A 17,766-nucleotide genomic window follows, 5' to 3' on the forward strand; every position below is an offset into this window, starting at 1 on the left:
ATGTTTGTCTAGCTAGTTATCGTTGAATCTAAATCTGAATATTGGGTTATTTTTAAAGTAACTATTTTTATTTTTCATATCTGAGTGGATGGATTATGGGAAAGGATCGCCTTCAACTACACGTACACTTAAAATATCCTTAACCATAGAATCTCTACCCATTGCCAGTAGTCCTTCTCATCCATATAAATATGAAGTTTCAATTAATTGGTGTAGCGAAAGAAAAAAATATCATTAATAAAAAGTTTGTATTAAAAAAATGACATTTTTTTATGAGATAAAAGTAAAATAAAAAAGTGTGATATGGGTGGATAAATCATTTTAGAATGACCAAAGAAAATAATACCATCAATAAAATAATTAAGTTAAAAAATATCCATAAAATAAAAGGAAAAAAAGGGACAACTTTACTATACATAAATTATTATCATAATGGACAAATTTAAAATTTATTACGTGAAAAAGTAAGTTATACTCGTAAAGTAAGATGTCATATTGAAGAAATTGTGTTTCACAAGCAAGTGTTGAACTTCTTTTTCATTTATGAAGAAGTTATGTTTGAGATGACTTTCCATTTTTTTTTTCTATTATGTGTTTATACTACTCCATTTTGATTTCTTGATTTTGATTTTATTTTTTAAGCCATACATACAAGTATACTTTTTTATTTTTTTATTTTTTAAAATTAAAATCGTGTATGAAAAATATTATTTCTATTTTTTTAATTCTATTATTGATGGTCGTGTTGTAAATAAAAGATATTGAAGCTATGCCTGAAAACATAACTTTTATATATGTAATTTTTATTTTTATTTTGGTTAAACCAACACATAATTTTTAATAACTTATGGAAGTAGTGTTTTTTTTAAATTTTATGTTTATTTATTATGGTTTTAAGAAAATAAGTGCTTAATAATTTTTTAAAATATTATTTTACTATGTTGTTAATATTTATAATACTATAGAAGAACTCTTAACAAGTAAAAGAATTCCAATAAAGTAAGAAAATAAATATTATAAATTTTGAAAAAAAAAATCATTATCCCATGATGATTTTTTCTATTATAACATTTGTTTTGATAATAAGATTTTTTTTTACTTATTGTTGGAATCCATTTTATTGTGGATATGATTAATAATTGATCTTTGTGATTTTTTTATAAAACATGTTAAGGTAGTATGCAAGTTGATTCTTATAAGTAAATCAATAATCTTCATTTTGAATAGGATGAAATTGAACTTTCTTACTTTGTAAATGTTTTGTAATGGGTCAACAAATGTTACTAATTGTAAAGAACAAGAAAAAAAATGATGATAATGTGAAAACAAAACGGTTGAAGAGCTTGAAACTACTCTCACAATTACACAACCATTTCATTTAACTATGTATGACATTGATTATCGATCAAGTTGGGGAGTAATCATCTCCTAAACATTAAACTTATACTTATTTTAACTATAACAATATGCTTGTAATATGCCTTTTTTGTTTTGAACCCTCGTAAACAAACCATGATTTTGTTGTTTCAAACAATAATAAAATTGAGTAAGGAATGTATTTTCTTCAAAATAAATTCAATGCATTAAAGTTACATTTATTGTCATGTGCCCATATTTATCGTGTTTTTATATCTTTTGTATTCATCATCTTTCCAACGTCCACTTCTGTTATCTTAGGTGAAAGAAAAACTACAAAGATAAAATATAATAATCAAAATATTTAATCGGAATATAAATATATAATAATTACTTTATAATAATTTTAAACTATTTAATACTATATATTGATTAATAGTATAAAAAATTAAACTCATTTTACTATAAATATATCACCATATTTTTTATTTGAAATTTACACTACAAGAAAAACGTTATATAGCATGGGTCAAATACAAACGAAAAACTAAAAAAACACACAAACTACATAATAATTATCATGAGCATGTCCAATGCACAATGGATGCTTCTTGGTTGGAAGCTAATTATTTTTGTTGGTTGTAGCTATCAGTGTAGGCTATGCCCTCTCTAGGTGGAAGCTAATAGTGTAGGCTAGACCCTCGCTTATTGGCAGCTAAAGGTGAGAGGGCCAAAACCTAGCTAAAGGAGATGGAGAATCTTTAAATCTAAACTAGATGTTCACTCTAACCTAGAGAGACCCAACTATGGCTAAAGACAACTAGAAGTTTCTATCCTCACTTAGAGAGGGGAAGCATTACTCACTACAACATAGAGTGGGTTAAGCCCTAGCACACCAACCTAGTAAGGGTCAAACCCTAACTCACTCTAACCTAGCGAGTGTCAAACCCTAGCTCACTTTAATCTAGATAGGAACAAGTCTTAACTAACCTTAACATAGAAGCAAATAGTGAGGGTCAAACCCTATCTTGATTAAACACGAAAAGGCTTGAAGGGGGTTTAGCCCTCGCTAAGCCCACAAATAGTAGGAGTAAAAATAATAGTTGTTGCTTCTGTTTAGAATCACATAATCACTTGATTATGCATTTTCAAATATCATCCAATCACTTATTTATGATATTCAGTCTTTCAATATAAATGCAATTCATAATTTCTAATCCAAATAAAAGTTCAAATTAAAATCCATAAATAAATCTAAGTTCTATGCTGGCCATGCATAGATGTGGGAACTTCATTTTGTAAATAACCACTTGTGATCATACATGATGTTGATGATGTTGTTCAAGCAAATCCGAAGCGAAAATAAAAAATGGTAGAAACCACTTAGCCTTCCAAGCTTAATGTTAATACAACCAGAATTACTCAAATTTATTTGTGTGGTTTACATGTACAGATCGATTTTAATGTTGTGTATTCTTGTAGTTGTAGTGTTATAAGAGAAATAAATAAAAAATATCGTTTTCATGTTTATTATACAAAATTTTATAATAAAGACAAGATAAGAATATTAGGATTAAGGGCAAAAACAGATAAGAATATTACTTTGAATTAGTTGGGTTACAAATAATTGAATTTAATTGGGGAAGATTAGAAAGAAAGGTAACCAAAGGAAAAGAATTGAAAGAATGGAAAGAAAGAAGAAATAGATATTTGGAGGTATGAACAATTGAGTGAAGGAAGAAGGAATTTAAGGATGTGGAGAGTCAATTAACGAGGGCACAACGGGTCCTGATCTCGCCCTGTGAACCGGTGAGGACGTCAATGGAACCCATATGGACCATTGCCTTAGCAAACTTGCGTGCCCAGACTGAAGAATGTTTAGCATTGGTGAGTAGCATTGGCCTGGTTGAGGGGCTGCCGAGCAACGTCTGATCTGAGGTGAGCAAACCACGGTGCTTCTTCAGCTCTGTGTAGTATTTGTTATCCAAACGGTTAGGAGTGGATGCATCCAGAGGCACTGTGTTATCGCTCCCTGCTGGACACTTGGATTTCAAGGACGTAGCATATTTGGAATCCATAGAAGGATCTTGAGGAAAGGTCGCATTGAAAGAGTACAAGCGGTCGGAGAAGGAGGAACAGTGTGAGACGCCAATGGAATGGGCTCCAGACAGTGTCACCATTTCATCTGCAGACAAGCCTTTTCGTCGGAAGTTAGCAATGAGTTGGTCTGCGTTGGAGGTTGGAAGGGGAAGTTGTGACGCTTCGTCTCTGATAGAGACACGACCATCTCTGCGTCCAGCTGGCACTGCGTAGTTTATGCCTCCAACTTTGTTGGCACTGTCTCGAGCAGCAAAAGCAAGAATGTCTGCACAGGAGACAGTGTGAGGACACTCTGCCTCTATTTGGGCCTTGGCTTCGTCGATGACTTGGAAGCCTCGTAGACTTGGGTTGTTGGCAGGGTGGTCTCTCTCCGATGGGTTCCCCGGTGTGGATTCTAACAGCACAGAACCATCGCAGCCCTGCATGTTATGTTACAACAACTCATCTTAGATATTTAGATATGTGACTTCACCAATTAACTAGATAGATAGATAGATAGATAGATAGATAGTGATGAAGAAGATGAAGTGCTTACCCTCACAAAACAATCATGAAAATGCATTCTGATCAAACCAGCGGCTATGCCTGGGTTGAGAGAAACGGCTTTCTCCACAGCACTTCTCACTATTGATTCCGCCGAAGGACACGTGGTTTTGTAGAAATCCGCCTTCAAAGATGCGGAGGCCAATGGGAAAATGGAGAGAATTAGAAGGAAGCTTGAGAGCATTGCATGCACGTGTACAAATCCAGCCATTTTTTGTATGTAATATATATGATTGCAGTGTGAGAGAAGAGGGAAGAAGGAACTGTATTTATAGGTTGAGAAATAATGTTGTGAAGCTGAGAGTGGGTCTTACCTTTTTAACCAAACCGTGTCTTCGGCCTGCACTGTTAGATGGTGCTTCAAGCAATTAGACTTTGAAATCTTCTTATTGTGGCGGGGTTGTGTTAACGCTGTTGTCCTCTGACTTAATATATTTTGTTAAGTGTTTTGGATTGGATGGAGAAGTATGACTATTCGCTTGCAACAGCCACAGAGCCGGCGGAGAACTTTTCTATCTTTGATACCTTCATTTGCAACAAAATGAGAGCCAGGTAATGCCAAGCTTCCAATTATAGAGGTTAATTTTTTTTAATCATTACATTATGCTTAAAACAGATGGTTAACTAGTTGTCTGAGCGTAATATTATTTTCTACTTATAATTAATTAGAACAATAATGTAAATATATATGTAGAATTGATAACATATTTTCTCTCTAAATATATTATTTTTATAATTAAAATATAATTACTAAAAAACTGATTAATTTAATTAATAGTATTGGTCATAATTACAATATTTTCATAATTATGTTAAATAATTAATTAGTGAAGAGAAAATAATACTTGTATCAGTAAATGTTATCAACCGTATTTTTTTCCATAAGTTATTTGTTTAAGGATAATTTTGAAAAAAAAAATACAAGCAAATATAATACTAATACCTGAGTTAACTAAGGTTTTTTTATTATGATGGAGTTTTTTTTTTTTTACCAAAATGGGATCCGTTTAAAATAAATTACAAATTTAGGCAAGTCGTGCCTAATTGGGACGACTTCATACGCAGAAGTCGTACCAATTAGGCACGACTTCTGTCATGTCATACTAAAGTCGTGCCAACTTGGCACGACTTCTGCCATGTCATATTGAAGTCGTGCCAACTTGGCACGACTTCTGTCCCGTCATATTGAAGTCGTGTCAACTTGACACGACTTCTGCCACGTCATAATTTTTTAATTTTTTTTAAATTTTATTGTTTATATATTGGGTAGTAAGTTATGTAATGTTAAAAATTAATTTGATACATAATTTTCTAAGAGTGTTAGGTTTAAGGAACAAAAAATTGGATAATCGTTCGTTACCCTCCCAAATGAATTTAGTAACATGCTTATTTTAAAGGCGCAATAGAGACATATCACAAGGTAGATGACGTCTGGATGCCATAAAAAAATGCTTCTATAATTATTGTAATTATTTTCAAATAATTAATTAATTGTAAATAATTATATATATTTTAAATAAGTCAAATAATATAAATAATTTGACTAATGTAGCAAATCACAAATAACAAAATTATAAACAAATCATAAATTATGATTTTTTTTGTCTGAACTAATAATTATTTTTATCACAAATCAAATAATACATTTTTCGTAAACCTATTTTTTGTTCCTTAAAATTAACACTCTTAGAAAATTATGTATTAAATTAATTTTTAACATTACATAACTTACTACCCAATATATTAAAAAAAAAATATGACGTGGCAGAAGTCGTGCCAAATTGACACAACTTTTGTATGATAGGGCAGAAGTCGTGCCAAATTGGCACGGCTTCAGTATGAAGCATAAGTCGTGCCAACTTGACACGACTTTAGTATGACATGGTAGAAGTCGTGCCTAATTGGTACGACTTCTGCATATGAAGTCGTCCCAATTAGGCAAGACTTGCCTAAATTTGTAATTTTTTTTTAAATGCATCCTATTTTGGTAAAAATAAAAAAATATACCCATGGTCAAAAAAACCGTTAACTAATCTATTAATAACAGTCAATTAGTTGTGATCTAGGGTTTTAAATTTAGAAACATTGGAGTATACATTAATTTTTCTCTCCTCGAATACTGAAAATATTTGAAGTAAAAAGAGACTAAAACATTTTAAGTGTAATAATTACAATATTTTAAATTTTATTTCAAATTTTAAAATCATAAAAATACAGAAATTAATAATTTTGTAACACTTCCTTTTTTTTTTCTTATAAACCAAACACTTCATTCAATTAGAATTTCTCCTCTCCTTTCATCTTAAATTAAAATATCTTCCATTTTGTCTCCATTACTAAAATCTCTAATTTATTTATTTATTATCCGAAAGTTAAGGTGTTTGAAGGGTAGATGAGTTGATTAAAACCACAAACAACCACCTATAATGAAAAAAGACAATAATTCTCCACCACATTTAGAATGATATTATTGAATTTAAAAAAGTATTGAGGTATAGGGAGAAGATATGGAGGTGGAAGGAGAATTTGTCTTTGATAAAAAAATATTGATTTTTCATTTGTATTTTACTATTTTTTAATGGTTTGTCAGTTATTTGAACATTGTATCGTTTTTTTAAAAATATATTTTAAATTACATAATTTAAAAATCTTTTTTACATCCATGAATATGAATCGTTTTTAGATTATGTATTCCGAAATGTATATTTTTAAAAAAGTGTGTTCTTCTAAACTTTTTCAAAATTTGAAAATATCTTATAATTATGTAATTTATATGTATTTTTCATAAAAGTATGTTCTAGATTCGGAAAAAACTTTTAATTATGTAATATGAAATGTGTTTTTTCAATTCTACTGACTCACAGATCATAAATTGATTTTCAAATTACGTAATCTAAAATAAAAATTTACATTCCGATTCACTAATACATAACGTTTTATTGAATATACAGACACAAGTTGTAGATTGCCTAATCTAATCTAGAAAGTACACAAATATTTTAATTAATTATGAACCGTGTAATCCAAAGAATCACCAAACCTTCAAACATTATAACTTTTTCACAAAAGGATATTTTTGGAGTTATAAAATTTATGGGGTGCAGGAAGAAGTAGCATGTGAAAGATTGGAAAGCCCATATTTGCATTTAAGTATTCATGGAGAAAATAAAATAAAGTGGGATCCATCAGCGTCACAGCAACATCTGGGCATCGCATAAACGTGCGATGCTGATTATTGTATGACACATCCTCACGATTGTCACGGAGGGAAGAGAGAGAGAGAGAGAGAGAGGAGCAAGAGAAGTGTGTCTCTGAATTCTGAAAATTTTGACCATGTCTGCAGCTGTGGTAGGCTCCATACCACCTTTGACTCCCATGTCGTCTTTTTGTAGAGCCACATTTGCCGCCAATTTCACCTCCACAAGGCTCCCCACTACTCCACTCTCCTCCAATCTCCTCTTCTTCAGGCTCACTCACACTGCTTCTTCCAAGCGAATCTCAACCTTCCGTGGCTTCAAGCGCTTTTCCCCTGTCATGGAGTGGCAGGATTGCACGTATCTTCTTCTTTTCTCACTCTTTCGTGTTTTACTTAATGTTAACGATTAAGCTTCCTGTATTCATAACTCAGCAGCTACTATGAAACCGTTTCGTGAGAATTTTACATTTATATCATTCGTTTCACACAGTTTTACATTTGCCTAGTGAGGTGTGATTGAGTGAGTACTTTAGAAACCCTCTTCCACTCGTAATACTGCCTTAATTACAAGGCTTGGGGTTGATAACTAGAAAAGAGTATTTCCAATTTCAGGGTTAAGATGCAGATTGATGTGCCCATCTCTGTAGCATATGCTTGTTATTCCGATCGCGAAGCCATCCCAAAATGGATGCCCTTTATTTCCTCTGTTAAGGTCTGCTTGCTTTGCTTCCCACCTTCTATTTCACGGATCATTTTTCTGAATTACTGAGATAGGGCCTTGTAAGGGGTGTGGGAAATAAATTCCCGTAATTGTTTATGTGTGACTTATATCTTGTACTCCTGTTTTTCTTAGCATCACAGAAAATCTTAGGATATTATGGAACCTAATAAGTTATAAAGGGTCGTCATAAATAATCAACAATGGCTGTCTGATAGGTGTAACACAGTAGATTTGGTATTTTTACTTTTTTTCCTTGCTTAGTCAAACAAGTTGCTGGTGTGTTTGAAATCTTTGATTCCCTGCCTTGTTGCCAAGGAAGGATGTCCTGACATTACAATCAGAGTCTAGGTGTTTTTATATTTGGATCCAAATGGTGCCTACGAATACTGAAGCCCTGTAATTTTCGTTCAATAATCATGAACTGAAAAAAATAATCGTTTTGATTTCATGCAAATGTTGTATTTGTTCCGCAGATACTGCCAGACAAACCTGACCTATCACGGTGGACCTTGAAATATAAGGCCTTTGGTCGTGATATTGAATTCTCTTGGCTTGCTCGTAATATGCAGGAAAAGATCCCCAACCTAATACTATACTTCTTTTTTCCCAATAAAGTTCTGTTTTAGTTACAAATTGCAATTGGTATCTGTTATTCACGTTATATCATCTTCTTGCAGCCCATTCCAAATCAGAAAATCCACTGGCGATCTATGGAAGGTCTTCCAAACAGGTAACTTACAAGAATATTTTGCTAAGTGAATGTCATGTGATTAATTAAATTTTGGTAGTTCAACATTGTGTGGAGATATTTGAGATGTATGACAACAACAAAGAAAAGTTCAGATACACTATCTTTGTTGACCGACTATCCTTTATATCATATTGAACTGTCCAAGCTTTATTGTAGTTTTTCCTAGCAATGGTGGTAATACATTATATTTAGATCAGCTACCAGAGATGAACTTGGAATGTTTGATGATGATATGCTGAAGTAATATAGAAATTAACAGAATTTTATTTGTTCTATTAATTTTTGTATGTATGTACATATTTGAGGAAGGCAGAGGAATCTAGAGTAAATTTAGATGGGAATGTGTGATACATGCATATTATTATCTTGCTTCATCTTTCTTGCTTTGCTTTGTTTCCCATGCATAGTATTCAATAATATTCACTCAGCTTATGCTTAATTGGCAGAATTTACTTTATGACGTAGATTTTATGCCCTTTTTCTTGTATATGAATCCCAAAAAAAGAAGGGAGGATAAATCCTTGCTCTCACTAGTGTCCCAAAGTTATAAAGAGAAAGATTCTTATGTATGCCTCATCTTAAATGTTGTATGTGTATTAAATTCAGCCATGAATGTAATATAAAAGTAGTTTATTCCAATATATATCCTATAAATTAAACACCTTAGTCCTTAGCTGTTTTTTATAGTAATATTTTGCTAGTAAGGAATATCACTATCCAACTTTTGTGCCTATGATATAAACATTTTATGGTTTCATTTCTTAGAGCCTGACCTGAAACTGGTATGCTTCTGTGCTGTGTATAGTGCATATTGTCATGTAATTTCATGGAGTAAAAAGACCCTTCCACCTTTAAAGCAGTGACGATCTTTAGTAATTAGGTTAGCGTTTTTCTCCTTACCTTTATCTGTGGTGTGTTTATACATTAAGATATTAGATAAATCTATGCCTTCGCACTTGTAGTGAACTCTAAGAATGTGAATGGAATGCTTCTGGCATGATTAAAGAATACCTAGTTGTATCTTGTTCACACTATCTAACTGTAGCTAAAATACATTTGCTGCATAAATCATGATTAGCATTGATATAGGGGGATGGGGGTGAGTTGAAGACTCCATATTTTTGTTACACAACTTTGATGTGAGAAAAGAAGAATTTCTAATAACAATTTTAATTTTCACAAATAATTAAACCCCTCTTCACTTTATTTTGTATTTGTGTGGAGATATACAAGTAGAGAAATATTTTATATGTAATATAATATATCATTAAAGAATATATATTTATATTTTGAAATGTTTAGGGAAATGCTAACTATCGCCCTAATTTTTAATTTTTAATTTTCATGATTTTTAAATGCGTTCCTGTATGATTTCCAATAAAAACTTTCTCCTTTTTATTTTCTTATTCAATGCTCTTAAGACACTGGTTAGCAGGATTTGAATATTTTAGGAGGCTTTATTTCGTTATTTTGTTGAGACTCGTCATAAAACCAGGTCTGCAACTTAGAGAATTCGGGTTAGTCTGATTTTATTCATTTTCAAGAAAGCTTTCATAGAAACAGCTTATACCAGAGCTACGGTTGTTCAAAAAGTATTAATGAAAATCTGAACCATGAACCAAACCAAAACGTAAGTTAAAAGGGAAATAGTTTGAATTGGTTCGGACAAATTGTTTCTTCGATTCGATTCCAGGAAATTCAGTTTGGTTTTCTTTGAATGAGCCTTTTTGTTATATTCTAAAGTTTTAGGATTTAATTAGTAGTTTCTATTATTTATCATTTATCTTTAGTTGGGATTTAATTAGTTAGGATTTAAATCTTTAGTTGGGATTTAATTAGTTAGGATTTAATTAAGTACTTTTATCATTTATCATTTATCTTTAGTTGGGATTTAATTAGTTAGGATTTTATCATTTATCTTTCTAGCATTTATCTTTATCATTTGTAATCTTTAGTACCCTATAAATAGAGTATTGAACTATTATTTGAGATATCAATAATATATGCACTTTGTTTCCGTTTCTCAATTCTCTATCATTGTTCTTGTTCTTGGTATAATCGGAAGCCCCCTAAAGGTTCCCTTTGTCCAAAGCCTAATCGTTCTTCGAAATCTCTTACGAGAGGACCTAGACGCTTCTACACACGATCGTTCATATCAATTGGTATCAGCTAGGACCTTCCAGTACTTCAATGGCAGAATCAACACGCTCCGCTCAAGCTACTAGGGAGATGGAAGATCGACTCTCCCAAAGGATGGATAATCGGTTTATGGAACTCGCGACTACGTTGAAGGAAACTTTGACTCTTTCTATGAAAGACACCATCCAGGATTTACTTACTCAATCTCAAGGTGAACGCTCCCCTCGGCCCTCACCTGAGACAATGTCGCGCGGACCTCGAACGGGGTCTTCTTATGTTTGTGGCACGCGGTTGGCACGCATCGACTTTCCCCGATTCAATGGCGAAAATGTTAATCAGTGGATTTATCAATGCGAAAATTATTTTCTCATTGACAAGACTCAGAGGAATTCAAGGTACAGCTGGCACTTGTGCATCTAGAAGGAAAGGCCTTGCAATGGCATACCGCACTTCAGAACTCTGATTTAGATATGGCTGCACCTTCATGGTCGGGATTCACCAAAAGTCTAAAAGATCGGTTTGGTGCAATTGGCGATGATCCCATGGTTGCGCTAATGCCTCTGCGACAAAAGACGTCCGTTGATGCCTATCATGAAGAGTTTGATTCCATCATTACAAGATTAAAGTTAGCTAATGATCATGTTCTCAGTTGCTTCCTTGGTGGCTTAAAGCAAGACATCCAGATGATGGTACGCATGTTCCAACCTACATCTCTACAACATGCATTTACTTTGGCCAGGACGTATGAAGCAGCCAATTCTAGCAAGTCGACGACCAAATTCCACAGGGGAGTCTTAGGTCCAGCTCCAGTGCCTCTATCATCGTCATCTCCAATCACTGCGGTTCCCAAACCTAAACCCACACGCCACCTAACGCCAGAATTCATAGCAGAACGCAGAGCCCAAGGCCTTTGTTATTTTTGTGATGAACCCCACTCAATGGAGCACAGTAGAGTACACAAGAAATTACAGCTTCACGTCATGGAGATGGAGGAAGAAGATGACGCACAGGATAGTCCTCCCAGTGACGATACTGACTTATTGCAATGGAAGGAACCACAAATCTCAGTCAACGCATTAACAGGAGTGGTTGGGTTCAGGACTATGAGAATCACTGGATATCATCAAAAACGACCTTTACATATTCTCATTGATAGTGGCAGCACTCATAATTTCTTAGATACCCAAATGGCTCAAAAATATGGGTGCGTAATTGAGACAATTGCCCCTTTGAATGTCGTGGTAGCAGATGGGTCAAAGATCAAGATATCTTCCGTGGTCAAAAATTTTAGTTGGACAATTCAACACAACTTTTACTGCTGATATGCTACTCCTTCCTTTGGGGTGTTGCGATTTAGTGTTGGGAATTGAGTGGCTCATAACATTGGGCGATATTTTATGGAATTTCGACAAACTCACTATGGAATTCAAGGTACAAGGAAGGCGACATGTTCTACGTGGCTCTATGGCCCCCAAGCTTAAACCTGCACACAAGCAACAGTTGAGCAAAGCTTTTATTGACGGTGTACATTTGTCTATGATACACGTGGGTGCAGGGGAGGACATGTTGTTGCAGTCCTTGACTACACATGCTGCAGAACAGGAGATTCCAACTGAGATCGCGAATCTCTTACAAGAATTTGCAGATATCTTTCAAGAACCACAACAATTACCACCCTTTCGACCAGGCCATGATCATCATATTCCATTGATTCAGGGAGTTAATCCAGTCAACAAACGGCCTTACAGGTATGCCACAACTCAAAAAGATATTATTGACCAACTTATACATGAATATTTGCAATCCGGAATTATACAGGAAAGCTGCAGCCCTTACGCCAGCCCCGTGGTTCTTGTAAGCAAAAAAGATGGTTCATGGAGACTTTGTGTTGATTATAGGGATCTGAATAAGGGCACAGTCAAGAACAAATTTCCTATTCCTTTAGTTGATGATCTACTGGATGAATTAGCAGGATCTACTGCTTTTTCGAAAATTGATTTACGTGCAGGCTATAATCAAGTTCGAATGAATCCCGACGATGTGTGGAAGACAGCTTTTCGAACACACTCGGGACATTATGAGTACCTGGTGATGCCATTTGGACTCACCAACGCTCCGACTACATTCCAAGGATTAATGAACTCCATTTTTCAGAGGTTTTTAAGGAAATTTTTGTTGGTGTTTTTTTATGATATTCTAGTCTACAGCAAAAACATAACGGAGCACATACAACATCTCAAAGAAGTATTGCAGACTCTCCGTATCCATTCTCTTTTTGCCAAGAGATCTAAATGCTATTTTGCTGTTTCCGAAGTGGAGTACTTAGGCCATATTATTAATGCACATGGCGTTTCCACGGACTCCAACAAAGTTGCTGCTATGGTAAGCTGGCCTCTACCGCGAACCCTAAAGCAATTACGAGGGTTTTTGGGCTTAGCTGGGTATTATAGAAGATTTGTCCGCGGCTATGGCATCATTGCTAAACCCTTAACTGATATGCTTAAGAAGGACAATTTCCTTTGGTGTGAGAGGGCTGAACAAGCTTTTCACGACCTTAAGAAGATGATGAGCAGTACTCCTGTTTTAGCACTACCTGATTTCACAAAAGTCTTTGTTGTGGAGGTAGATGCTTCTGGGCAAGGCGTGGGAGCAGTTTTGATGCAAGACCACCATCCCATAGCTTTTATTAGTAGAATTTTTAATCTTCAACAACAAGCTTATTCAACATACGAAAAGGAATTGGTGGGAGTAGTCTTTGCTGTGCAAAAATGGCGACATTACCTGTTGAATCGTCATTTTACTATCAAGACGGATCATTACAGCCTTAAATACATCTTAGATCAAAGATGGTCCACCGAGTTTCAACAAAAATGGCTAGTCAAGCTGATGGAATTTGATTTCACCATAGAATATCGCCAATGAAAAGAAAATGTTGTCGCTGATGCATTATCTAGAAGGGACATAGTGGAATGCAAAGGTTTAATTACCTTACAACTACAGTCTGAGTTACTACAGGATATACAACAATCATGGATTACAGATATTCACTTACAGAAACTCATAACAAAGTTAAAGGCGAATACAAGTTCCCATAAACATTATACATGGGAAAACAATGAACTTAGAAGAAAAGGCAGGCTGGTTGTAGGGATAGATGGGTTATTGAGAAAGAAGATTTTGCAGTGGCTACATGCCTCAGCGGAGGGCGGTCATTCGGGTATGAATGCAATAGTGAAAAGGGTCAAGGCAGTGGTTTATTGGAAAGGCTTAAATAAAGATATCAAACATTTTATCCAACGGTGTTCTGTGTGTCAGCAAAATAAATATGACACCGCTGCTACTCCAGGCCTTCTACAACCTCTACCCATTCCGCAGACCATTTGGCAGCACATCACCATGGATTTCATTGAAGGGTTACCACATTCAGAAGGTAAACAAGTCATTTTTGTGGTAGTAGACAGGTTGAGCAAAGCTGCCCATTTTATGGCCCTAACTCATCCCTATACGGCGAGAAGTTTTGCTCAAGCATTTTTGGACAACGTGTTCAAGTTACATGGATGTCCAGAAACCATTACCAGTGATAGAGATCCGATTTTTGTGAGCCAATTTTGGAAAGAATTTATGGCAGTACAAGGAGTGCAAGTTCAACTGTCCACAAGTTATCATCCCCAAACAGATGGCCAGACGGAGGTGGTGAATAGATGCTTAGAAACTTATTTGAGATGTATGTGTGTTGACTCACCACACAAATGGGTGCAATGGCTTCCTCTTGCAGAATGGTGGTATAATACCACATTCCATACAGCCATCAAAGCCACCCCTTATGAAATTGTGTATGGTCAACCACCTCCTATCCATTTACCATACTTACCAGGAGAATCCAGCATTGAATTGGTAGATAGAAGCCTTCTCAAGAGAGAACAAATGTTGAAAGTGATAAAATTTCATTTAAAACGAGCACAAGAGAGAATGAAGCAACTAGCAGATAGACACAGATCCGAGAGGGGTTTTGAGATTGGTGACTTAGTTTACGTTAAGTTGCAAGCTTACAGGCAGGTATCCGTAAGCTTCAAACCAAATGCTAAGTTGAGCCCAAAGTATTTTGGGCCCTACAAGGTTTTGGATAAGGTGGGGGAGGTAGCTTATATGCTAGAACTTCCAGTGCATTCTAAGATTCACAATGTCTTCCATGTATCACAACTAAGGAAACATGTGGGAGACATGGTGGTTTCCACTACGCTGCCTTATCAATCTGAAGACCCACTACAACTGAAAGAGCCTGAAGCTATCATTGACCGCATGACAGTTAAGCGAAGAGGAAGGGCAGTCACAAAGGTTTTAGTGAAATGGAAGCACCAACTTCCTGAGGATGCAACTTGGGAGTTCTACTTTGATTTGAAGAAGAAGTACCCATTGTTCCATTCTTGAGGGCAAGAATGTTGTTATGGGGAGGGCATTGTTATATTCTAAAGTTTTAGGATTTAATTAGTAGTTTCTATTATTTATCATTTATCTTTAGTTGGGATTTAATTAGTTAGGATTTAAATCTTTAGTTGGGATTTAATTAGTTAGGATTTAATTAAGTACTTTTATCATTTATCATTTATCTTTAGTTGGGATTTAATTAGTTAGGATTTTATCATTTATCTTTCTAGCATTTATCTTTATCATTTGTAATCTTTAGTACTCTATAAATAGAGTATTGAACTATTACTTGAGATATCAATAATATATGCACTTTGTTTCCGTTTCTCAATTCTCTATCATTGTTCTTGTTCTTGGTATAATCGGAAGCCCCCTAAAGGTTCCCTTTGTCCAAAGCCTAATCGTTCTTCGAAATCTCTTACGAGAGGACCTAGACGCTTCTACACACGATCGTTCATATCACTTTTCCATTCTCATTTAAAAACTGTTCAGTTGGTTTGGATGAACCTTTTTCCAGTTTGGTCTGGACGAATTGTTTTCAATTTTGTTTGGTGTTCTTAGCTAAACCGAACCATGAACAGGCCTCGCCAAAGCCTATCTCCTTAGAGAAAAAATTTTCTGCCCAACATGATGCCTGACAAATCCAAGGTTCATGAACCCCCTCTCTCATGCACCCCAGCCCTTTAAATACCCTATCACATCACGAGGATCATTCCTCTAACACACTAACAATCAGCACATAGGGATGACAAAGTGAATCCTCAAAAGTATCCACAAATAGGTAAGGTACTTGCTTAATGGGATGGGTCCATATTAGGTATTATTTGCAAATTTTAATATAGATAGTGGGTAAGATAATATAGTACCTACCACGTCCCGCCTCATCTTATCCCTATAATTTATTTATTTGTGTGTATGTATATATATAATTGATCAAGTGCATTTTCCCACCAAGAATGAAATTTTGAAGTAATTTTAATTATTTTTTTATTGATTTATTGAATTTATACATAAGTACTGGTACGGCTGTGACGTATAAAGATACTCAATAAGGATTAAAGTTGTTAATCATGTGAGCACGGTGTTGTTTTGAAATACGGATAATGTAGTAGACACATTGTCAAGTTAACTAACTCAAACGAGCACCACACTTATTCCTTCTAGAACAGAGCTTTCATATTGTGGGTGCTCTTTGTTATCCATTATCACATCCTTTTCATCTTTCACACTAGAATCATGAGTTTCATCAGCGCTTGTCATAGTCTACTGTATGTACAATCAAAACTTGATGTGATGGACACTAAAGACACTATATTGCATTATTAAGTATTTTTAAGATTTTTAATTGTTCGATTTCTCATGTGGCAGAGGTGCTGTACGATTCTATCCGAAAGGTCCTTCATCGTGTTTAGTAGAAGTAAGGTTCTTCATACAAATTTTTACATTTTTTACCTCTATATATTGATATTTATAAGCATTCAATCTTTCTTAAGACAACTTTTATCTACCAATGTTGCCTATATGGGTATTTGTGGAGTTTCATACTTTGATCCCATGCTTAAAATTTTTGGGCACGCCTATAACATTTTAACTCTCACGGAGTATTTGTCAAACTAGCTGCATGTTCCTAATGGTCCAACTAATCGCGTATTCCGATTAGTCCAGTGCACAACTAGGTGGTGCACTACATGTATGTATCTATGTAATAATTTTTCATGTTGGTCCCATTAACATTTTTTTTCCACGCATTTGACTTCTATCAAGAAATTGGGAGAACTTGAAAGTGATTATTTATTGTTCTTTTGTCGAATTTTCTACCTTAGCGGCCCTTACTCAAGCACTAACTACTGCATATTTGTCGTTACAGCTTACAGTCTCGTATGAGGTTCCTCAACTTTTAGCTCCAGTGGCATCGGTGAGCAATCTGACCGGAAAATAATTAAGTTCGTAATAGCTTAGGTTGAAAAAAGCCGTGATAAAATCTCTAATTATCATTTAGTGTGAGCAAGTTAGGGGATAGGAAAACTGTTTTACTAGTTTTATTCGCTTGTTTTGAATTTTCACCCGGTTATAGTAGTTATATTCTCACCTTTTATACCGCTTTGAACCTTTTTCTGACGTTCCCCCCTTCATGATTTAATTGGCAGGCACTGCAACCTTTTCTTGAAGGTTTACTTCAACGTGGTTTGGAAAGATTTGCTACATTCGCCAAAGGTTACATCTAAGATTTTATTATGGTCCCGAATTTTATAGATGGGATACATTTGTATAAGCATAGATGATTATTTTCATATTGATCTCAATTTTGTCCATTGATTGAATTACTGAAGGATGATCTTATTGCATGAATGATTACCCAATTTGTAAGTGGAAATTATGTTGAAGGATGGTCTTAAGAGTCGCTTAGATTTTTTCTTAGTTTTTTAATGCATAATAAACACATCAGACATAATGCTGAAAGTATCTTCTTAAAACCGCAATCCGAAATTTGTAAAGCTGCTTTGAACGCTTCAGAAATGTTCCGATTTAGATCCT

At 34.7% G+C, this 17,766-nt stretch overlaps 2 protein-coding genes across 3 annotated transcripts; one reads left to right on the forward strand and one right to left on the reverse strand.

Moving 5' to 3' along the window:
• Positions 1–2,944: 2,944 nt before the first annotated feature.
• Positions 2,945–4,235, reverse strand: LOC137830177 (peroxidase 5-like). The gene is made up of 2 exons (XM_068637353.1): positions 3,992–4,235; positions 2,945–3,875 (listed from the first exon to the last, which is right to left on the reverse strand). Exons 1-2 carry the CDS (start codon positions 4,208–4,210, stop codon positions 3,120–3,122), a joined length of 975 nt encoding a protein of 324 aa, XP_068493454.1. The 5' UTR covers positions 4,211–4,235; the 3' UTR covers positions 2,945–3,119.
• Positions 4,236–7,205: 2,970 nt separating this feature from the next.
• Positions 7,206–17,615, forward strand: LOC137830178 (uncharacterized). Of its 2 annotated transcripts, XR_011084163.1 has the most exons (8): positions 7,206–7,553; positions 7,808–7,907; positions 8,390–8,480; positions 8,589–8,646; positions 9,473–9,547; positions 16,600–16,648; positions 17,099–17,146; positions 17,379–17,615. XR_011084163.1 is itself a non-coding variant. In XM_068637354.1 (7 exons), exons 1-7 carry the CDS (start codon positions 7,333–7,335, stop codon positions 17,454–17,456), a joined length of 645 nt encoding a protein of 214 aa, XP_068493455.1. In that variant the 5' UTR covers positions 7,206–7,332; the 3' UTR covers positions 17,457–17,615. The 2 variants fall into 2 exon arrangements, 1 of the variants encoding a protein (XP_068493455.1); XM_068637354.1 differs by lacking the exon at positions 9,473–9,547.
• Positions 17,616–17,766: the final 151 nt, after the last annotated feature.

Source organism: Phaseolus vulgaris, chromosome 7, assembly GCF_000499845.2.
Source record: "Phaseolus vulgaris cultivar G19833 chromosome 7, P. vulgaris v2.0, whole genome shotgun sequence".
Taxonomy (NCBI): Eukaryota; Viridiplantae; Streptophyta; class Magnoliopsida; order Fabales; family Fabaceae; genus Phaseolus; species Phaseolus vulgaris.